Consider the following 24,923-nt stretch of genomic DNA (forward strand, 5'->3'; position numbering starts at 1 on the left):
TTTAAATATTTATGAAATATTATCCGCCACCCCTGATACCAAGGCTGTGCCTCGTAAAATCCAAAAATCTGCTGGCAGCGCACTTTCCAAAAGTATGGAAAGTATAAAATTCGTAGAATGTCCGGTTGTGGATAAAACTCCCGATCGAGCTTGGGTTTTATATAGAGGAGCTTCGTAACGTTGACCGCGATCCAGTTGTAGGCAGGGTATAAAACGTATTGTTGGCATTCGCGAATAGAGTTCACCAATATTGGCATCACATAAGCCGCCCTTTTGCCGATTCCATTGAGCTGCTTCCACAAATATGCCATGGACATTGACACCTGCCTCTGAGGATTCTGGCAGATCGCCATATAGGTCTTCCACCTGGAAAAGATGGATAATTAAAAAAGGGAATAATCTGAATAATTCGGAAACAATTTTTTTGGATAGAAAAAAATTCGCAGACAATTTTTTTTTCGCATAGAAATAATAAATCGGAAGGAAAATCCTACCTCCATTCCATTTGCCCTCCGCTCAAAGAAATCCTGTTGCACCAGCACCCTATCAAAGACCTTAAAATCAATTTTCAAAGCATCTATGGGTAGTATTCGCTTGCGAGCATGTGTCTGCAGTACCCCGGTGAGGAATGATTGTGGAAAATAGAAGCCACTTATCCAAAACGACTTTGGATTTCCAACATTGGCCCATGTTTGTATGAAATCGATGCGTCTCTGAAAATCGGCAATATAACTGGGTAGGGGTTTTATCGAAAGGAAACTTTTCTTTTCCCATAATTTGGGTACCGCATTGGCTAGCAGAGATTTAAAGACTTCTTCCAGCTCTTCGGACATTACAATCAGACCCTTAATGGCTTTGGAGAGATTCACCAAACTGTCATGGACTAAACGCAGGGAGATGTTATAACGATCGATTTCTTGAACCAATACAGTGGTGAGCGAAGGCAATTGCCCCTTCGAATCAATCTGTAAGAAAATTTTGAGGTTAGGTTTGAATTTTCAAATTAGGTTAGGTTTCAATATTTACCGTTAACAAAGACTCATGCATCGATTCCTTGTTAATTTTGGGTTTGAGGGTCTCTTGTATCTTCTTTATAATCTCCAAACATAAATCATTTTCCAGGGCCTGACCCTCCTCGGCTGCTGAACGTGGCTGGCCCTCCAATAGGGTATTGATAAAGAAATTTGTCTCTTTGGTTTGAAACACCAAATTGGCATTTTCATTCATGCCGAATATTTCCGGATCTTCTAGGGTTGGGAAATTCGCCACATAGTCCTTATATTCCTGTATGGTCGCCTTTCTTGGATCACGATAGTAAGGATCGCCACGACAATATTTATAGTCTTCTTGTAGGATTTTTTCGAATGTAAATATTTTCAAAATTGTCCTCAGGCATCGTTGATCCCATGAATCGGTGACTCGGCCACCCCAGGTTATTTCCCCATTAATATAATAGATGGCTTCCCAGGGTATTTTCTCTTTCACTTCACGGCTAATAAAGAAATCGAGGGTCTTCAGGCCACATTCCCGATCACTTTCATTAAATTCATAGGTTATGTTCCAACCCAGGGGACCGAATTTGCGGCGCTCTAATAGCACGGCATGGAACACACACAAACCAAAAACAATTGCCCGCCATTTCCCACGGAGGATATGATGCTCAAAGAAATAAGGATTTATATCGGCCAAGGCACCCAAAACATTGGCCTTGATACCCTTGGGAGGTTCATTGGTAACTTTAACGGAATTTTGTAGAACACTAATAGGGAAGGATTTCTGCGGCATGGAGGATAAAAATAGCCGAAAATCAGGATGAGCCACAATTTCACCCAAAGTTATGTTGCGCACTATGGTCTCCATTTGACCCATCCATGAGGTAGCCAGGTGGCAATTTTGCAGGAATACCCAGTGACCCAGACGTAAACTCTTTTCGATTAAACTTTCGGCAATTGGACCTTGGCCCTGACCCAGTGATATGGAATAGAATTTGTCCATATATTTCATTTCTTCGGCAAATCTAAGGAAATTGGCCATGGGATCGGAACCACTGGAGAGCACAAAAACCAAGGGTGTGACATTGGAGGTGTCTTGGAAGCTGAAAGGGAAACAAATCAAAATGTTTTTCAAGGTCTGACAAATTTCGACTTACACCACTTTCAATTGACTACCCTCAGCGGAGACCTCAGTAAAATGGCGCCCAATAGTTACCCTTAAATACACCACAACATTCAGGAGGAATCTTTCCTTACGGAACACCCTAATGAACATTAGTTTTTGGAAATCGGTTAGGCGCAGATTCCAATGATTGCTCAGCGGAGCTTTGGATGCAGAGAAATTGAAGACCTGGGAAGAAAAGAAAAATATATAATCCTGAATAACAAACAAAATATTCAAAAACTTACCTCCCGATTATCATCGATTTGCAAAAAGAACGGCTCTGCCAGTTTCTCCGTAAAACCCTCAAAGGCCCTGAAATTCTGCTCCAAAAACAAACAGGCCTCCCATTCAAATGGACTTAATTTCAAATTCTCCGGTTTCGATTTCTCTCCTGCGGCTCCCACCACTCCACGTGTCAGAAAATTAAATTCCTGTTGACTGACCCGCCCCTCCTGCCTCTCAATGGACTGTGACAGAAGAAAACTATAAATGAGTTTATGATTTTCAAATAGACCTCTCGAAACATTGTCGTAAAGGGCCCGCAATTCATCCAATTTCAGCTGGGCAATACGATCTTCCGTATTCATTTTCGGATGCTCGAGACGTATGACAGAACAAAAAACTTGTGAGAAATATTTCAAGCTATATTGATACATGGGATCGATATCGGCCAAACTGGCTATTACAAAATAGAGAATGGCACCTCGAGACGCTAGGCTTCGATATTTTTCTCGAGTGGCGGTTATCACTTTTTCCGTTTCTTCGGTATCCACCAAGCGTGTCGCAATAATTAAAGAAGTTTCCTGAAAATGAAATAAGGTCGGAATGTTAATGAGGTCCCAACAAAGAAAGATCAGTCGGTCCTCTAGCTATAATTTTAATCTCAATCTATGTGATTTTCAAAATTAAAATATTTTGGTATTCTTAGGAATAACTGTTGGGCGCCACCCCTGACACCAAGGCTGTGCCTCGTAAAATCTGAAAGTATAAAATTCATAGAATGGCCGGTTGTCGATAGAATACCAGATCGAGCCTGAGTTTTATATAGAGGTGCTTCGCAACGTTGACCGCGATACAGTTGTAGGCAGGGTATAAAACGTATCGTTGGCATTCGCGAATAGAGTTTGACGATTCCATTGGGCTGCTTCTACAAATATGCCATGGACATTTACACCAGCCTCTGAGGATTCTGGCAGATCGCCATATAGACCTTTCAACTGGAATATCTGTTGGGCGCCATGAATGAAAATGCCAATTTGATATTTCAAAGTAAGGAGACAAATTTCTTTATCAATACCCTATGAAAGGAAGGAATGCTTCCCCTAGCTATTATTCTAATCTCAACCTATCTGATTTCCGATATTAAAATATTGTGATATTCTTAAGAATAACTGTTGGGCGCCATTTTACTGACGTTTCGTCTAAGAAGAGAAATCTCAGGCCGATGAGACATGCATGTACAATTGCAGGGCAATACGGACCATGTTGCAAATTTCTCTACTGTACGAGTAGACGATCCGGAGATATTCGGCTGAATGAAAACGCCAATTTGGTATTTCAAATGCCCTATTGGAAGGGAAGTTCGGTTTGATTTCCGATATTAAAATATTGTAATATTCTTAAAAATAAATGTTGGGCGCCATTTTTCTCAAGTTTCTGCTAAGGAGAGAAATTTCAGTTCGGTGATCCATGCATGTACTCAAGACCATTTTCGAATTTTCCAACTCTAGAAGATCCGGAGATATTCGGCATGGATGAAAATGCCTATTTTGTATTATTTTTTAAAGGCCTATTTTTAAGGTAAGCCACTTTCTTTCCTTCGCCTTCGAAGAAAGGTCGACCCAATGCTCCCCCTAACTATTATTCTAATATCAACCTATCTGATTTCCGATATTAAAATATTGGGTATTCTTAAGAATAACTGTTGGGCGCCATTTTACTGAAGTCCTTGCTAAGGGAAGAAATCTTAGACGTGTTGCGAATTTCCCAACTCTAGAAGATCCGGAGCATATAAAAGCGACCCAAATTATGGTTCACGCTGAAAGGGAATACCACGAATCCGATGGAAAGATCAAGTAGTCATAAGCCAGCTAAGTAAGTAAGTAAGTAAGAAGATCCGGAGATATCCGGCATGATATTTCAAACGAAGAAGACAAATTTCTTTATCAATACCCTATTGGAGGGCCAGCCACGTTCAGTAGCCGAGGAGGGTCAAGCCCAAGAAAATGAGTTATGTTTAGAGATTATAAAGAAGATGCAAAAGACCCTCAAACCCAAAATTAACAAAGAAGACATGCATGGATCGTTGCTAATGGTAAATATTCGAACCTAACTGAAAATTCAAAACTAACCTCAAAATGTTCTTACAGATTTTTTTAAATGATGATGACCAACTTTCATCCCCAACCACAGTAATGGTTGAAAAAATCGTTTGATCCATCTCTACTGGTTAATCTCTCCAAAGCCATTAGGGGTTTGGTTGGAATTTCCGCAGAGTTGAAAGAGGTTCTGAATGAGTCGATCACCAGTTAGTTCACCACGTAATATATCTTAGATCTATGGAGCCATATTGGAGAGAAGTTTAACGTCCGAGGACATAACATTCTAACCTAACCGAAGAGTTGAAAGAGGTCCTGAATGAGTCAATCATCAGTTAGTTCACAACGTAATATATCTTAGATCTATAGAAACCTTGAATTGAAGTATGGGAAATGATGTAAACAAATGGTGCTACAAAAATTATGGGCGATCCTCATGGTAAAATTGTATTACCTAAAAAAGTAGATTCTCTGGTGAAAATTTTTCTCATCTTACCTTTGCATCATTTAGAGTCTCCACGAGTTCTTCATCATCTAAAATATTACCCTTCGAATGGAACAACAGCTTCAAAACTTTATCTTCCAAGGCCAAGAGTTGTTGCTTATCGGCATTGATTTTCACAATCAGATCATTGCGTTGGATTTCCAAAGCTGGGAGCTCTATGGCCACAATATCTCTGGAAGACAAATAAATAAAGAAATATTTCCCTTAAAAAAAATTCTACAACTCACGCCAATAGCTGATCTTCCAACCCCGTTTCGGTTACCAAAAAATTCACCAACGTTACATTAATACAAATCTCCGGCAAATAATGAGGATTCGCCAATTTCGTGGTCATATATAGCCGAAAACGTTCATCATAATCGATGATGACATCTCCCAATTTCAAATAGGTCCTACCCTCAAAAACATATGTTTCTCGCTGCAACACTGGTCGTATAGAGGGATCTATAGTTTCGCTAATATCCTCCAATAGAATTGGATAACCCTGTCGTATACAATTTTCCATAATCCGCAAAAGATTGCCATCGTTCATTTTAAGAATATGCAAATTATTGGATTTTTCCATGTTGCGTATCCAACGATTTGCCTGCTCCTGCGGATCTATCATAAGAGGCCAGCGCAAAGCTCTTGTAGCATATAATCCATTCTCAATGGATATATCATCTTTTGGCAGGCCATCCATGGTCCATTGGCGTATTTCGTAGGGATCTCCAAGAACTTTGAGCAGATGAAATTCAGCACTGGAGGGTATTTGCTGTTCGCGGCATTTCGCAACCCAAAGCGAGCAGAGTTCATTGCGATATTCTGTCGAGAAGGCACCTAAATAGGCAACACAAGCGGCGGAAACGAGAACGTCGCCGGGTACATAAGCCAGTTCTTGGGTGAGAATCTGGGATAAAAAATAAATAGCAAAAAAAAAAAATTAAAAAAAAAATCCATGCCTATGACAGGTTCTTGAAAAAATATTTTTTTTTTAAATACACGCCTATGACAGGTCCCTAAAAAAATATTTTTTAAAAATATTCAGGTCCTTGAAAAAATTCTTGAAGGACCCTTAGGACCCTACAAAATTTTGTGTGGACCCTTCAGACTCAAGAGTTTTGTGTAGGCTCTTCTTACCTCCACTGTTTCCTTCCAACGAACTTCTTCATCCGATAAAGCCGATGTCAGTCTCCCAGCACGATTCAACCGGCCATAGGTCAAATCCACCGCATCCTGTATAACCTGGAACTCACGACTTTTCTGATCGATATTATCTCGCAGGGCTTGAATTTTTGCCTCTACTGCAGCCAATTCCTGCTGCTTGGCTCTCAGCTCGGCCATAACCTCTTTCAGCTCACTTTCCGCCTGCTCCTTGCGTCGTATTTTCGGTTCCACAACTTTATAGACTTTGGCAAATTTATCCATGGCAATTACCCAAAGGCTGACGGACTTGGCAACCTTGGAGACTTTTTCGAATTTCTGTGGGGAAGAATAAAAAATACAAATTTACGCAGTTCGTGTAACCGTTTCTGCGAAAGACTTACGGCCGGCACAAAATCCTTGTGATCAATATATTTTTTGACCTTCTTCAGGGTATCCTCCTTAATGTGTTCCTTGTCGAATTCGAAAAGGCGTTTTATGAAATTCACATCAGCCATAATTGTCTTGGCAGAGGCCCAGGTGGGTCTGGCGAAAGATAGAAAATTATATTCGGAACATAATCATTGTGGTTTCTGAAAAGACATCTTACTTGGCGCCCAACAGTATGCACACAGCCTCCATAACAAACTGCACCAAGGCCGGTGGTGTGGTAAATGATTTCAGTTCATTGATATCAGCTTTGGTAAGACCTTTCAAGGCCTCTTCAGATTCCTTGAGAGCTGGCATGGCAATTTCTAAATCTTTATTGGCATCATCGGACATGGCCTGACAAACGGCTGCTTTTTCTTTGGCACTGGCCTCATCCCTCACCACACTTTCCTTGACCATATCCGCTTGCTTGGTATCGATGGCTAAACGTTCGAGGAGGGTTTTCATATTCGCCGATTTTTCATCCAGCTGAGGGACCATGACCTCCAGTTCTTTTTGCATGACAGCGATCTATAAAAATGGGGAGGCTCCTTAATGATAAAATCTCCTTCGAGGATCTCTACTTACAATTTCATTGGTTTCCAAAATTTTATTCAGGCCATTTGCAATGCGCTTCCTCTTATTCATCAGATCCTGGGTCTTATCCTTCAGCAGACTTTGATAGAGTTTCAGCAGTTCCAAATAGCTGCTTGGCGTGGTATAATAATGCCGTTTCATTTCTTTGTAAAATCTCTGAGAGGCCTCCTCCACAGTTTTATGCATAAATACCGTCGTGGTGGCCAATGCCTGACACTCCTCCGGGGTTTTGGTATTTTTCGCCAATAGGCCCAAGGCCACGGAATATAGAGCCTCGGTCGGCCAATTTGAAAACCAATCAATTGTGGTGCAATTCACCAACGAAGGAAACATGCGACAGCGTCTTCGGAATGCATCTCCCACTGGGGACATAGACAGGACCACATGGAGATTGTTGCGCACACGATTTATGAAGAATTTGTAAATTGTATCACGCGAGCAACCCTGTGAGAAAAAGGTATAGTTAGGGCTAGTAGAAGTTCCTTTCAGAATTCCCAAGAAGTTACCTCTTTATTGACAGCATTACATTGATCTCGGGCATCCAGGATAATCTTCTCATAATCATCGCCCTCAAAGAGATTGGGCACCTCTCCCGAATTCAAAATATTATTGATGTCCTCCAGGAATTCTTCCTCCACAATTTGGGTGTCAATCATCAGGAACACAACGGGTTGATTGTCAATCTGAAAAAGGGGTGAAGAAGGCATTGAAGAGGTCTGCTATATGTACTTTAAAAATCCACCCATCACATAGGCCTTGAAAAAATTTACTTTTAAAATCTACGATCCAAGCCTCATATAGGCCTCGAAAAACATTCCCGAAACTCACCCCCGCTTGCCGATAAATAATCTTCAGATCCTCATGGAATCCATTGATATCATAGTTCCGCTTCAGCTCAATTTGCATGCACTTATATTCATTGACATGGGCTGCCAATTTGGTCAACGACTGCTTTCCCATTCCGGCCACACCCACCAGTAGACCATTTCCACGATCACTACGCAGTAGACGTGCCAACCGCACCGTATGTTCCAAAGCATCCTGAAAGAGTATCAAATGCATCCGCTTCCCTGTCATCGTATTATAATCCTCCACATAATCCATCAGGATACTTTCCAACTTCGTATGATCTTTAATCTCTTCGTAGATACGTTCCGATCGTGCCTTACCAAAGACCATAAAATCCCCAAACAATATTGGAGGTTCCGTCTCACGATAGACTTCTTTGTGGAAATGTTTCTCGCAAACTTCATGCATGATTTTTTTGAAGAGTTTCCGATCATCATCGTTGATTAGGCGATCATGAAAGACCCGAGTTGTCTCGTGATAGAATAACCTTAAAATTTGCATTTCCTGATTATAGTGGAGATTACTGGCCTGGAGTATACCCTGAATGCATTTGGAGAGATCTCGTAAATTGAAAATGTAATGTGACTTGTCAGGGGTGGGCAACATTTCTTGGGCAATGCGCATATAGACATCAACGCAGGCATTGACGATGGGTTCGGACAGGGGTCTTATGGTTGAGGAGAAGCTGCTGAGAAATCTGCAAGAACCCAAAATTCAATATCGAACACTTCCATCACCCGAAGAAGTACTCACCCTGTTAGGATTCCATTGAAAATGGTTGTCAAGGTCTCATCATTCGGCTTGGGCAGGGCAAACAGGGCAAAATGTCTTACAAATCGAGGAGTCAAAGGATTTCGGCCACCACCCGGGTGGAGCACAGGCACAGCCTAGTACCACATCAACAATTTCCTTCCAGAAGAGTTTCTCGCGATCATAGAAACCTTGGAAGTCCAGGAATTGTCTGGAAACAACAAAAAAAGTTTCTAACGATCTTCAAGGCCCATTCCTCTCTTATATGTAGTAGTTCACATACCTCAGTAACTCTATGGCCGGTTGACTACCATAGGTATCCTATATGAGGCTTAGGCGTGGATTTTTTAAAGAATATTTTTTCAAGGCCTATATGAGGCTTAGGCGTGGATTTTTTAAAGAATATTTTTTCAAGGCCTATATGAGGCTTAGGCGTGGATTTTTTAAAGAATATTTTTTCAAGGCCTATATGAGGCTTAGGCGTGGATTTTTTAAAGAATATTTTTTCAAGGCCTATATGAGGCTTAGGCGTGGATTTTTTAAAGAATATTTTTTCAAGGCCTATATGAGGCTTAGGCGTGGATTTTTTAAAGAATATTTTTTCAAGGCCTATATGAGGCTTAGGCGTGGATTTTTTAAAGAATATTTTTTCAAGGCCTATATGAGGCTTAGGCGTGGATTTTTTAAAGAATATTTTTTCAAGGCCTATATGAGGCTTAGGCGTGGATTTTTTAAAGAATATTTTTTCAAGGCCTATATGAGGCTTAGGCGTGGATTTTTTAAAGAATATTTTTTCAAGGCCTATATGAGGCTTAGGCGTGGATTTTTTAAAGAATATTTTTTCAAGGCCTATATGAGGCTTAGGCGTGGATTTTTTAAAGAATATTTTTTCAAGGCCTATATGAGGCTTAGGCGTGGATTTTTTAAAGAATATTTTTTCAAGGCCTATATGAGGCTTAGGCGTGGATTTTTTAAAGAATATTTTTTCAAGGCCTATATGAGGCTTAGGCGTGGATTTTTTAAAGAATATTTTTTCAAGGCCTATATGAGGCTTAGGCGTGGATTTTTTAAAGAATATTTTTTCAAGGCCTATATGAGGCTTAGGCGTGGATTTTTTAAAGAATATTTTTTCAAGGCCTATATGAGGCTTAGGCGTGGATTTTTTAAAGAATATTTTTTCAAGGCCTATATGAGGCTTAGGCGTGGATTTTTTAAAGAATATTTTTTCAAGGCCTATATGAGGCTTAGGCGTGGATTTTTTAAAGAATATTTTTTCAAGGCCTATATGAGGCTTAGGCGTGGATTTTTTAAAGAATATTTTTTCAAGGCCTATATGAGGCTTAGGCGTGGATTTTTTAAAGAATATTTTTTCAAGGCCTATATGAGGCTTAGGCGTGGATTTTTTAAAGAATATTTTTTCAAGGCCTATATGAGGCTTAGGCGTGGATTTTTTAAAGAATATTTTTTCAAGGCCTATATGAGGCTTAGGCGTGGATTTTTTAAAGAATATTTTTTCAAGGCCTATATGAGGCCTGTATTTTTACAAGGCCTATATGAGGGGGATTTTTTATCTTACCCATATTTAGTGGTATCCACCGTCGGAACCTGCATATCGAAATATTTATCCTCCGGATTGAAAATAAATTCATCAATAATACTGGACCAGGGTTCCCAACTGCGAGTGGCCATATTGATGCGATAGTCCCAGAGGGAGGTGTCCTGCGGTAAGCTTAGGAGAGAAAAGTATTTTAAATAATATTAAGGAACCGATTTTTTTGATGCAAACTTACTCCATGGACCCCATTGCATCCCTTATCAATTTCTCAAACAGAATTTTCTCATTATCCCTGAAATTGGAACCCTGGGACCATAGAACACACCATACGAACATTTTCCGCAATAGCGATTGATACTCCTCTTCCTTCAGCTCACGCCATTGAATCATTTCAATGAGCGAAGACAGCAGTTCCAAACATAGCCGAACCTTGGAACTGGTCACTTGATGAATCACAAATGATCCATGTTTTTTGGACAATTCCAAGAGCGAAGCGAAGTGAGTTGTAAATAATTCATAGAGATATTCAAATGCCTGGGAGTGTATCCTTTTTTGTATATCTCCCGATTTCCAGGAATCGAGTAGGGGTTGCCATCCCATATCTTCCGGATCAACATAGACCATACCACAGCGTGACACGGTGGCTGGTGAGGCCTGAACCAGGTCTTGTACCTCGAAAACCATATGCACCCAAGCGGTAAGTTTGATACGTTCCGAATTGGCCAGGCATAACATTTTATTGTCATCCAGCACGGTATTGAGATTTTCAATCCAGACGGCATCGACGGGACCGTCATTGACAATCCATTGGTGAATTTCCTCTGGGGAGGATTTTTTAATTAATTTTATTTCGAAATAAATTCTAACACCTTACCCTCCACATTGACGGCCGTGCGCACAGCTAAGCCCAGCAGGCCATCTTGCCATTCCAGAGTTTTAAGATCCACATAGCCATACAGCTCATTCATGGACACAGCCTTGGGATTCATGCACTGAATCGTAACGGGTCGGAAGTTTGGACCCTCTACCCCAGATTCAAACAAATGGCCCAATGCCTCCTCCAAGGCATGTAGAACCGTTGATTTACCACCACCCGTGGGGCCCACCAACATTACACCCCAACGAACACACATGGTCTCGTAGAGTTGTATACATTTCCTCAGGGTGGCCTGAACGGGCTGCAGATTCTTCTCCCTTAGACAGAAAACCAAACTTTCCTCCAGCTCAGGATGTGAGGAATCCGGCAATTCCACTCCCGGAAACAAATCACTGAGGATACCTAAAAACAATATCGCATCATCGGCCAAAAATTTGGGAATATTTGAATCTCTCAGGGCGGCAATTAGGGTTATATCCTCCCTTTGATCAGGTGCTGCACGTTTCAGCGAGCCAGCCATTACCAGCACCGATTTCACCGCCCTCATACCAAAGTCATAGTGATTTTGTTGACTCAGCTGTTCGGAACAGAGTTTATACATTTGTACCATTTTATGTGCCAGACTTTTGGGGTCCTCAAAACCCTCGGAATATAATATGACCTCGGCAATAAGGGCATAATCGGGGACCATCATGGAAATGGGGCGGAACAAGGCCTTCAAATTGTCAGGGAGTTCAGTACGGCCAGCATAACCGGGGTTCATGGTTATGAAGACGGCACAGGATTTACTCAGCTTGATTTCACGGCCCTCGAAGATGAAACTGGATGAAGAAGGAAAAATATTATTTTTGATCACCTACCCTCTCCTCAGCTTCCGTTCTACATACCGCTTAGCATTTACCACCTTGGCATTCCTGATGGTAATCAATTGCTGAGCAATAACCGAGAGGACCTCAATATCGATGCGATTGAATTCGTCGAAACAACACCAAGCCCCACATTGAGCGAGACCGGAGAAAAATCGACCCATCATTTTATAATCCAAACCATCGGAACAATTGAAGACGACACATTGTTTTGCCACGGACTTGGCCAAATCTTTGGTGGTTTCCGTTTTTCCTGTACCCGCTGGACCGGCCGGTGCGCCACCCAAATCCATTTGTATGGCACCCATTAAACATAAATAACATCGGTCGGTAAGGGGCGTGAGAACCAATACACCTCCAGCTCCCAAATATTCATAATAATAGGGGATATTGGCCGATGCCATGCGGGAGTAAATCGTTTCCGTTTCTATGGACCAATAGAAGCGTAACATTTTCAGCCAATCAAAATCGGAGCTGGAAGGATAAAAAACAGGATTTTTGTTAATAGTCCATGCTCATATAGGGTTTGGAAAAAATAATCTTTAAAAACTCCGCTTCTTTGCCTTATATAGACCTTGAACAAAATAATCTTTAAAAACACCGCTTCTATGCCGCATATGGGCCTTGAAAAAATTATTTTTTAAAAAACCACGCCTACGAGAGTACCAATAGGAATTAATATTGGAAATCCAATTGGTCTTCTTATTAGAATCCAATAGGACTTCTTGTTAGAATTTAAAGATGTCTTCTTAATGGAAGTTCGGAATTTATTTTTATTGAAATACCAAGAGGTTTTCTTGTTAGAAGTTCAACTGAGTTCCTCATTAGAGGGCCAGTAGGTATTCTTATTAGAAAACTAACAGGTTTTCTTATTTGTAGTGCAAGAGGTATTCTTATTAGAGGACCAATAAGATACCAATATGCTTTCTTATTAGAATCCATTTGGGCTTCTTATTAGAATTTGATGATGTCTTCTTATTGGAAATTCGAAATTCATTTTTATTGAAATACCAAGAAGTTTTCTTATTAGAAGTCCAAGTGAGTTTCTTATTTAAGGACCAGTAGGTATTCTTATTAGAAATGCAAGAGATCTTCTTATTAGAGGACAATCTTCTACTTAGGAAACCTATTGGTCTTCTTATTGGAAGTCCGCGAGTATTCACCTTTAAATTGTTTTTTTATTTCACTTACGATTTCACAACCTGCTTCTCAATTAGCAGCGATACCGAATCCTTGGCATGCACATCAATGGTTATCAAAGCGGTCAGGACCTTCCTAACCAAACTGCTAATATTCTGTCTTGTCAAAGCTGCCAAGGCTGCTAAATTTTTCAAACATTTCTTCTCGAAGAGTTTCATTTCCTGCATTATTTTCTCTTCCGACCATTTCGGATTATCCAAAATGTAATGGATATCCGCCGCCCACTGTTGCTGAGACACTGTCAGGGCCACCTGATTTGGATGATCTTGAAACCATTCATCCCGCTGCTTATGCGGATAACATTGATAACCAAATCGCATTGCCCTCTTCACAGAGGCAAACATACCCTCCTCTACCTTGCTGAGCCACTCCTCAACAGCTCCTCGAGCTTTCAGGCCCTTTTGGAAGAGTAGTTTTTCACCTTCTGGTGAAATGAAGGCTAAGATATCATTGGTGGGTATTGTACGGCCGCTACCATCTCCGCAATCTTTTTGTCCGAATTCCAGCCGGTGGATGGCATCGAAACATTTTCGCAAATGGGGTTGCACGGTTTGCGGAATGCGTGTTTGAGCCAGAATTTCCAATAGCTCATCATTGGAAAGGAAGTAGAATCTGAGGAGAGGGAGATAACTATAATATTATTTTGGTTATTCCAAACTTCGAAACTTACCTTGGAAACACCACCCGCTTCACCTCCAAATAGGCCTCCAGACCTCGAGTAATTAAATCCAAATTGCGATTATTTTCCAATAACACATCATAGTTATCCTTGGATGACATTACCGGCAGAGCCAGGGATATTTTTTTCGCGGAGCGTACCATTTCCTTGAAACTTTTATCGACGGCAAAAAACATTTTGGCCTCTTGAGGCAGCTGGCGTTGAATATCGGGCGAGGCAAAGATGGCCTCCAAATAAATCCAGGATGTTTGGCAGTCCATCCAGACCTCTGTAAACCAAAAAAAAAAAAACTTATTCTACATTCCGCACAAGGGAGCCATGAACAAATAACCTCTCACCTAAAGTCTTTCCGAACTGTTCCAAGGCCCCAATCCATTCATCGACCTTATTTTTAATGGGCGTTACATATTTCGAGGCTGCAATGGTATTGATATTAACATTGGAATCATCCAGAATAGTTTGCAGCTCTTCGGTTCCCGCCAATATGAACACATCCTTCTGATCATGATGGCAGACCACAGAAAGTTCCTGCTCCTTCCATACAGCTTCGAGGGATTTCAACATATTTTCCAATTGAGCCTCTCCAGTGGCTTGTGAAGAGATTTCCATTAGCGAATTTGCAATTTCATCGGCAAAGGCATTCGCCTCCTCATAGGTGGAGAGTAGAATACCCTCCTCTTGAAAGAACTTCCGGCCCAAAACTGTTTCAATTTCACTCCAGTGACGCTGAATGAAGGGAGTTTTAATATATATTCGATGTGATTAGTATATCAGTCGATTTTCTTTTTAGAAGGGCAAGATGTCTTCTTATTAGAAGACCAAGAGATCTTCTTATTAGACTCTAAACTGAAGACCAATAGGACTTGTTAGTAATAGATTTTCTTATTAGATGACCAGTAGGTCTTCGTATTAGTAAACCAATAGGCCTCTTTGTTGGTAGACTAATAGAACTTTTTATTAGAGATCTTCTTATTAGAAGGTCAAATGGTCTTCTTATTAGAAAGTCAATTGATTTCTTATTGGAAGACCGAAAGTTCCTGAAGACTAATAGGACTTCATAATAGTTGTAGATTTTCTTATTAGAAGACCAATAGGTCTCCTTATAGATCTACCAATAGAATTTTTTATTAGAGATATTCTTATTAGAATGGCAAGAGGTCTTCTTATTAGAAGATCAAGAGATCTTCTTATTAGAAGATCAAGAGGTCTTATTATTAGGTGAGCGAACGTTCCTCCAATTAGATAAGATCGTCCACTTAGGAGGCCAAAAAAAACTTCCAATTGGAAGACCGATTGATTCTCTTATTAGGATTCTTCCAATTAGAATACCGGAGGTTTTTTCCTATTTGCAGGCCAATAGGTCTTCCAACTAGAAAAATGTATTCCAGTCAAAAGGCCAACATGACTTCATGGGACTTCTTATTAGAATGACAAAAGGTATTCTTATTAGAGACCACTAGTTAGTGAGAGGAAAAAATATTTTCCAATAAGACAATCTACATGTCTTCAATTAGAATACCGGAGGTTTTTCCTATTAGCAGATCAATACGTCTTCCAACTAGAAAATGACGAATCGGTATTCCAATTAGAGGAAATAATATTTTCCAATAAGACAATCTACATGTCTTCAATTATAATACCGGAGGATTTTCCTATTAGCAGATCAATAGGTCTTCCAACCAATATGACTATATAGGACTTCTAATTAGAATGGACTTCTTATAAGAGAACCAATAGCTTTTCTTATTAGAATAGCAAACGATATGCTGATATTAGACAACGAAACGATCTTCCAATTAGAAGGATAAAATGTCTTCCAATAAGAAAACCCACATGTTTTCCAATTATATGACCATAAAATCTTTCAAATAGAACACCAAGAGGTCTTCTTATTAGAATTCTATAAGAAAACGTAGATATCTTCCAATTAGAAAACCAATATAAATGTCACAAAAACTTCTATCTACATACCGCTCTAAAATTCGGATTCCTCAGATAACCAATAACGGGAAGTTTCAATTTAAAATTTTCCGCAGCCAACTTCAGATCGGGAACTATGTTATTCGGCGGCAGATACTTTTCATATTGCATACAATTTTTTATAGTTTTAATGGTTAAATCGGTTAGCTCCGTAACCTGAAGTTGATTAAATTCCCTTACGATCCAACGATAATAGGCCTCTTCCCATTCTTCGACAGAGTTATGGAGATTTTGTCGTAGTCGTACTTCTGTAAAGGCCATATCCATTTCCGTGTACATGGTTATATCGATTTTGAATTCTTTCTGGTAGCGTATATATTCGGCAGCATGTTCGTGTAGACGTTCGAGGCGCTCCAGCAGGTCTTTGAGTCGGGATTTTACCAAGGAGCGGTCGGAGTTTTTCTAAAAAGAAAACAGGAATATTTTTTTTCGAGATCTTTTTCAAGACGTAGATTTTTACAAATTATTTTTTCAAGGCCTATATAAGGCGCGGATTTTTTAAAGGATATATTTTTTCAACAACCCAACAGAGTACTCACATCAATTAAAAATGGATCCTGCAGTTCTACATATATTTCATGTGTCTCTTCGAATATCAGCTGAATATCTTCGTTCATTTTCTCCTCCAGCTGTTTGACAAACTCCCCTCTCTTCGCTTGGATTTCTTTCAGCTTATCGTTTGTACGATTTACCAAATCTTCACAATCCATATAGTCCTCCTTACGTTCATCATCGATGGGTATTGCGAAGTCCTTAATGATCATAAAGACATCATGGACATAATCGACATCACGAAAGAGATTCTGCATTTCCTCATCGACAACATCTAAGAAGCGAATGTGTGAGACAATTTCCAATGTGGTTATGGGTTCGGCAGTTATCCGTCCCGATAAATCATTTGTGGCCTCATTGATGCGCTCCACCTCTTCGGTGGCTAATCTGGAAGGGAATTCTTTTGTTAGGAAAAATATGTGGAATTTTCCAAGGTCCCCTAACTTACTTGGGTAAATAATTCGCCAAGACATTTTGCAGTTTTATGCACACCGGAGTTACCGTGTCCTTGAAACTACCTTGACTTAATTTTAATAGCCCCAGATGAACAACGGAGAGTATACCATCCAATGCCTTGACATTGTTGCAATAACGTTCGCAATATGCTCGAAGTTTTTCTAAATCTGTAAAGAAATATTTATAGATTATCAGTACCAGGTCCCCTTCTTACCTACCTCTTTCGCTTTTCAAAATATTCGGATCTGTTTGGGTATCAATTTCATAATTATTACGTATGGTTTCAAACCTCAAGGTGTATATTTCGGCTTTCTCATAGGCCTCCCTTATGTAGGAGTAAATTATTTTCCTAGAAGAAAAGGTCCAGAATTAATCTGAGATCTAGAATCTGATAACTATATCCCTGCACATCCCTGAGATATAATCACTTACCGATTTATTTGAAATTCCTCATCGGTTCTTAGCAGGAAATTCAAATCGGGCGCCACACCGGATAGCCTCTCTTCTTGGCGTCCCATAATTGAGGGCCTGGATTAAAGTAATAGATTTTTTTAAATAATTCTAAATTTCGAACTTCAAAGGTACGTACTCGGTAAATTGTCTATAGGTGGTATCATCCGTAAAGTTCTGAATCTCCATGACTGTTTCCAAGATGAGGGTGGAAATTCGGGTGAAGATGTGTTTCATTACTTCCCTGGAAGAATAAAGGAAAATACAAATGCAGGACTTAATAGGACTTTCAGAGACTCAGAAAATATTCATTAAAAAATTAACGAATAGAGGTCTAAGTGACCCTCAAAAGATATTCATTTAAAAAATTCACGCATAGAGGTCTCCTGGAGCATCAAAATAATATGCATTATACATTATATGCATTATCATATCCATGCCTAGGTGTCTTCTGGAGCTTCAAAAAAATCCATTTTAAAATCCACGTCTAGATGGAGCCTCAAAAAATATGTGTTATAAAATCCACGTCTAGATGGAGCCTAAAAAAATATGTATTATAAAATCCACGTCTAGATGGAGCCTCAAAAAATATGGAATATGAAATCCACACCTAGATGGAGCCTCAAAAAATATGGAATATGAAATCCACACCTAGATGGAGCCTCAAAAATATGCATTATAAAACCCACGCCTAGATGGAGCCTCAAAAAATATGCATTATAAAATCCACGCCTAGATGGAGCCTCAAAAAATATGCATTATAAAATCCACGCCTAGATGGAGCCTCAAAAACTAACCTTTAAAAAATCTACGCCTACATGGAGCCTCAAAAATTAACCTTTAAAAAATATACGCCTAGATGGAGCCTTAAAAATTAACCTTTAAATGGAGCCTCAAAAATTAACCTTTAAAAATCTACGCCTAGATGGAGCCTCAAAAATGAATATTTAAAAAAACCACGCCTAGATGGAGCCTCAAAAATGAATCTTTAAAAAAACCACGCCTAGATGGAGCCTCAAAAATGAATCTTTAAAAAAACCACGCCTAGATGGAGCCTCAAAAATGAATATTTAAAAACTCCACGCCTTGAGGTCCTCTGCAGCCTCCAAAAATGAATCTTCAAAAAATCCACGCCTAGAGGTCTTCTTGAGCCTCAAAAATGAATCTTTAAAAAATCCACGCCTAGAGGTCTTCTGGAGCCTCAAAAATGAATCTTTAAAAAATCCACGCCTAGATGGAGCCTAGAGGTATTCTGGAGCCTCAAAAATGAATCTTTAAAAAATCCACGCCTAGATGGAGCCTCAAAAATTAACTTTTAAAAAATCCACGTCTAGAGGGAGCCTCAAAAATTAACTTTTAAAAAATCTACGCCTAGATGAAAGCTCAAGAATTAACTTTTAAAAAATCCACGCCTAGAGGGAGCCTCAAAAAATAATCTTTAAAAAATCCACGCCTAGAGGAAGCCTCAAAAATGAATCTTAAAAAATCCACGCCTAGAGGAAGTCTCAAAAATGAATCTTTGAAAAATCCACGCCTAGAGGGAGCCTCAAAAAAAGAATCTTTAAAAATATACGTCTAGAGGAAGTCTCAAAAATTAATCTTTGAAAAATTCACGCCTAGAGGTCTTCTTGGTCCTAGAAATCAATCTTTAAAAATCCAACCTGGCCTTTGAAATATTTTTTTTTTTAAAAATCCCCTCTCATACTTACTCGGATGGTTCGATTTCAATGCGATCCGGCAGTAGATGTAAATTTGTCACAAAGAACGGATTCTAGAAGTGAGAAGAGAAAATTTACTCGAATAACTTATTGAAATGAAAGGAACTACTCTTACCTGTGGCGCATCGGCTGGTCTTTCCGGTTCCAATTGTTCGTGTAAAGTTAAGTTTTCCTGCAGCGCCTCCTTTGAAGGTCCTAAAGAGTCATGTATGCGCAAAGCATTCGCCAAATCCCGGAAACTATTCACGGTCACCTTGTGCAGCATATGGTACATCATGTGGTCACAGTAGCTCAGGAAGCTATCGAAGGAGGAAAAAATGAAAAAAAAAATGTTGGTACCCCTCAAGGACGTCCATAGAAGTCCGATTTAAAAAAATCCCAAACTTACTTCGACAGAATTTTACAAAAATTCCTCTTCTTGGCTCGATCCATAAAACTCATGGCATCGCGCATTTTCTTTATCGAAGGATAATGATTGATCTCATCATCGGGAAAAAAGCCATGGGCAATAATGGCATTAAGACAGGCCTCATCTGGGGGTTAATAAGAAAATTAAAATTCTAAATAAAAATTGCAATATTTTCCAGGGCAAAAAACATACACAGGGTCTTTCTGGTCCGCTCCCGAAAATCTCGAAATTTGAGTTTTAATCGTTCATAGATTTTCATTTGTATCTCCAGGAAATAGAAGGGATGCCAATCCTCAATGACTGCAAAGGAAATAGAAAAATAAAAATCCGTATTATTTCAAGGACCATCTGAGGTGTGGATTTTTATATACGGAATATGGCCTACATGGGCCACAGGCCTGGATTTTTATACCCCATACGAGTTTAGAGTTGATAAAAACACCACGATGTGCTGAGTTTGGGTTAAATCGGATATTTTTTCAAGGTCTATATGAGACCTGATATTTGTTTAATATTTTGTCAAGGCCTATATGGGACCTGGATTTGTTAATATTTTTTGGGGCCTATAAAGGACCTGGATTTTTTCAGAGTTCCATTATAAGTCGAGGCTTACCTGTCACATTCACAAAATTACTATTCTCCAATTGGACAATCTCCGCTCGCAGCTGAAGTATCGATCTGGCCAAATGTGGTATGGCTATGAATAAATGTTCCTGCAAATGCATTCGAGCTTCCGATTGCTTCTTCCATTTCACAGTTTTCTCCCATACCTTAAAGCCCTTCCACAGGCGGAAGACGGCAAAGGTCCGTATTTTTATGATACTCAAAAATTGTTGAAACTCCTGCTGCCACTGCAGCAGCGGCGTGAAGAAATTCTCCGATAAATGCCAATAGGTTACACCATGCCGACTCATTGTGAAATACAACTGCTTATTCGGCAACTCGGCCCATGAATATTCCTTTAGACTGTATGGTGTAAAATATTCACTTGTCCGGGGAAGCATATAGGTGAGATAAATGAAACTATCATCCTTTTGCGAACGCATACGTTCCACCAGAATATTCAAATCGGGTATAAGCGATGCTCCAGTTTTAATGCCACCATCGTTAAGGGAGTCCTTTTGGCCCTCCAGTTTAGGTTTTTTCTCTTGTCCTGCACTAGATTCGGTTTTTTTAAATGATACCGAGGGTCGTTTAGGTTTCAAGCGACCACTTGGATTCATAATATCCAATTGTTTGATTTTCGAACTCAATTTTTCATTGCTGAACTTGTAGGAGGACATTTTTCGTATTTTTATTTATTTGTTTGCTTTTCAAATTCGTTTCTTCGTTCCGATATGAAAATTGTTTTAAAAATTGTTGACAAATAACTTGACATGAGTTTACCTAGCAACGGTTTTTTGTGTTGCCAACCCAGAAAACAAGAACCGATTTTTAAAACAATCGTGTATTTTTAAAGTAAGGCAACCAAAATTTTCTATAGAAAAAAATTTATATTTCCATAGAAAATAATTACTTTCCTATAGAAAAAATATTCGGTTAATTTTATTGAAAAATTACAAATTGCATATGAAATCAGTACACAGTACCCTCTGGTACTTTCGAAGTGGTTAGTTGAAAATCCCAATTTTCATCGTATTCCACGTTATGTCCAATCATAGACCAATATTGAAAATTTTCAGTTGGGAAAATACCTCTTAACTGAAATTTTTCAACCTCTGAGAACCCGAAGATAATGCGGCTATAACCCTAAATATACCTAAAAGAGGGCAGCTATGTAAAAACATGGCCAAATAATCGGACAAACAATAGGAGTTTGGTGCACCATTTATGTAAAATCGGACGAAAATAAAAATGGGAGCTATATCCGATTTTCATGGAACTTAACACATATCATTCTAAAGTTAATTCAGTACACTGTGCCAAATTTCGTGCAAATCGAAAGATATATAGGGTCTTTGGTGCATCGTTTACATTAAATCGGACGAAAATATATATGGGAGCTATATCTAAATCTGAATCGATTTTTACGAAACTTAGCACACATCATTGTAGACTCAATTCAATATGCTGTGCCAAATTTCGTGCAAATCGTGAGATATATAGGGACTTTGATGCACCATTTACCTTAAATCGGACAAAAATATATATGGGAGCTATATCTAAATCTGAAGCGATTTTCACGAAAATTATCACACATCATTCTAGACACAATTCGATATCCTGTGCCAAATTTCGTGCAAATCGAAAGATATATAGGTCCTTTGGTGCTCCATTTACATATAATCGGACGGAAATTTGTATGGGAGCTATATCTAAATCTGAACCGATTTTCAGGAAACTTAACACACATTATTCTAGGTTTAATTCAGTACCCTGGCCACATTTCGTGCAAATCGATAGATATACAAGGGCTTTGGAACACCAGGAAAACTTAACACACATAATTCTAGACCTAATTCAATACACTACACCAAATTTCGTGCAAATCGAAGGATATATAAGGACTTTGGTACACCATTTACATTAAATCGGACGAAAATATATGTGGGAGCTATATCTAAATCTGAAACGATTTTTACGAAACTTTGCACAAATCATTCTAGATTTAATTCAGTACGCTGTGCCAAATTTCGTGTAAATCGAAAGATATATAGGGCCTTTGGGGCACCATTTAGCTTAAATCGGACGAAAATATATATGGAAGCTATATCTAAATCTCAATCGATTTTCACGAAACTTAGAAAACATAATTCTAGGCTTAATTCAGTACGATGTGCCAAATTCCGTGCAAATCGAAGGATAATTAAGGACTTTGGTGCACCATTTACTTTAAATCGGACGAAAATATATATGGGAGCTATATCTAAATCTGAACCGATTTTCTTCAATTTCAATAGGGTTCATCCTTGGGCCAAATAAATGAGCTGTGCCAAATTTCATCCAATTCGAATCATAAATGCGACCGATACCTGGTTTACAATTTAACATGGACAGACAGGCGGACGGACAGACATAAATTGACTTAGAAAGTGATTCTATGCATATTCTCAAAAGGAATCATGTGTCTATCTCGTTTCCATTTGTCTGTTACAAACATATGCAGAAAGACATAAACCCTGTACCACAGTGCGGTGAAGGGTATAAAAACCGAAAAACCCAATTACAACCACTTTGGTCAGGAAACTACGGCGAGGAACTTTAAAATATCGAAAATCATTCGGAACGCTTATTTATATAGGAACTACTAATCAAAACATAGTCCTATACGAATAAATATCTGCCAAAAGGTGGTATTTTATTCTCTGAAATCTTAAATATGAAATTTCAACCACTTTGATTGGAAAATCGGTGAATGGGAACAGTATTTTGCCGATTTAAATGATATCCACTTGATATAATGTTTTCTTTATTTCCTCAATTAATTTCCGACAATTGTTATTGTTTTTCTCAAAATGAATTAATTTCCCAATGACAACATGGCATTCAGCAACAATCTAATATCAAAATAATATCAAAGACACCAATTTCCAGTCATTCAAAGCTAATTTAACGTTTTTGCAAATGATCACGATTTCCCTAGTTCTCCGTGGTGAAAATACTAGTTTATCGATACACATACAAACTACACAATCTCCCCCAACCAACGGTACAAGTTTTATGTCAATACGTTCATTCATTACTGAGTTATAGCCATTTAAAGTTGACCTTGTGTCAAAATATAGCGGCTACACGATTCTGTTGGCCTGGTACCTCAAATTGGAAAAATGGTTGAAATTGGCATTTTCACAAAAGCGAAAAAGTACAAGTACAAGCAGCATCATTGCCACGTTGTTCGATTTTTCTTTGATTTGTGTGGTTGGTTTACAAATTCTGAGCATACTTTCAGGCGCATCATTTAAAATGATATCCATGTGAAAGTTATACGGCTCGTGATTTTAATGTAACGCCTAAAAGTATGCTCAGAATTTATAAACTAACATTAAAACACTATGGAAACGGGGATCTGGTAACATTGCAGTATTTTGTGGTTTTACCATTTGCGATTTCTTCACTTTTCCAATTTGTGGTACCAGGCCAACAGAATCGTGTAGCTGCTATATTTTGACACAAGGTCAACTTGAAATGGCTATAACTCAGTAATGAAGGTACGTATCGACATAAAACTTTTCCCGTTGGTTAGGGGGGATTGTGTAGTTTGTATGTGTGTGTCGATAAACAAGTATTTTCCCCACGAAGAACTAGGGAAATGGTGATCATTTGCAAAAACGTTAAATTACCTTTGAATGACTGAAAATTGGTGTATATGAGAAAATTTTGATATTCGATTGTTGCGGAATGCTTGTTGTCATTGGGAAATTAATTTATTTTGAGAAAAACAATAACGATTGTCGGAAAAATTAAGGAAATAATGAAAACATTTTATCAACTGGATGGACATCATTTAAATCGGCAAATTGCTGTTCGCATTCGCATTTTCCAATCAAAGTGGTGGAAATTTGATATTTAAGATTTCAGAGGATAAAATACCACCACCTTGGCAGATATTTATTAATATATGGGGTATATGTTTTGACTAGTAGCACCTATAAATAAGTGTCCCGAATGATTTTCGATTTTTTTTAAGATCCTCATCGTAGTTTCCTAACCAAAGTGGTTGTAATTGGGTATTTCGGTTTTTATACCCTTCACCACACTGTGGTACACGGTATTATGTCATATATTTGTAACAGGCAAAAGGAAACGAAATAGACACATGGTTCCTTTTGAGAATATGCATAGAATCAAATTCTGAGTCGATTTATGCATGTCCGTCCGTCTGTAGATGTTAAATTGTAAACAAAGCACAGGTCGCATTTATGATCCGATTAGGATGAAATTTGGCACAGCTCATTTCTTTGGCCCAAGGACGAACCCTATTGAAATTGCAGAAAATCGGTTCAGATTTAAATATATCTCCCATATATATTTTTGTCCGATTTAAGGTAAATGGTGTGCCACAGTCCCTAAATATATTTCGATATGCCTGAAAATTGGCATAGCGTACTGACATAAGCCTAGAATGATGTGTGTTAAATTTCGCGAAGATCGGTTCAGATTTAGATATAACTTAGATATAGGTGCGCCAAGGTCCCTAAATATATTTTTATATGACCGAAATTTTGCATAGCGTACTGAATTGAGTGTATAATGATGTGTTCTAAGTTTCGTGAATATCGGTTCAGATTTAGATATAGCTCCCATATACATTTTCGTCCGATTTAAGGTAAATGGTGCGCCAAAGTCCCGATATATATTTCGATATGCGAAAAATTTTGCATGGTGTGCTCAATTGAGAATAACATGTGCCAAATTTCGTGAAAATCGGTTCAGATTTAGATATAGCTCCCATATATATTTTCGTCCGATTTAATGTAAATGGTGAACCAAAGTCCCTATATAAGCTTTCAATTG

At 38.8% G+C, this 24,923-nt stretch overlaps 1 protein-coding gene across 1 annotated transcript; it reads right to left on the reverse strand.

Annotated features, from left to right (window-relative positions):
- Positions 1-9: 9 nt before the first annotated feature.
- Positions 10-20,752, reverse strand: LOC133327211 (dynein axonemal heavy chain 6). Its single transcript, XM_061535773.1, is given in 33 exon segments — positions 10-366; positions 495-965; positions 1,027-2,095; positions 2,150-2,343; positions 2,403-2,960; positions 4,972-5,152; positions 5,208-5,869; positions 6,100-6,441; positions 6,507-6,648; positions 6,713-7,062; positions 7,120-7,572; positions 7,635-7,811; positions 7,957-8,674; positions 8,731-8,846; positions 8,848-8,968; positions 10,304-10,456; positions 10,518-11,103; positions 11,157-11,980; positions 12,047-12,499; positions 13,217-13,837; positions 13,896-14,172; positions 14,243-14,630; positions 15,876-16,286; positions 16,424-16,823; positions 16,885-17,059; positions 17,111-17,241; positions 17,325-17,420; positions 17,482-17,586; positions 19,052-19,113; positions 19,176-19,359; positions 19,449-19,593; positions 19,662-19,769; positions 20,083-20,752. Coding segments are annotated over 33 exon segments (11,700 nt in total).
- Between the last annotated feature and the right edge of the window lie 4,171 nt (positions 20,753-24,923).

This window comes from Musca vetustissima, unplaced genomic scaffold, assembly GCF_032173495.1.
Source record: "Musca vetustissima isolate MV318-11 ecotype Yass unplaced genomic scaffold, APGP_CSIRO_Mvet_v1 utg86088, whole genome shotgun sequence".
Taxonomy (NCBI): domain Eukaryota; kingdom Metazoa; phylum Arthropoda; class Insecta; order Diptera; family Muscidae; genus Musca; species Musca vetustissima.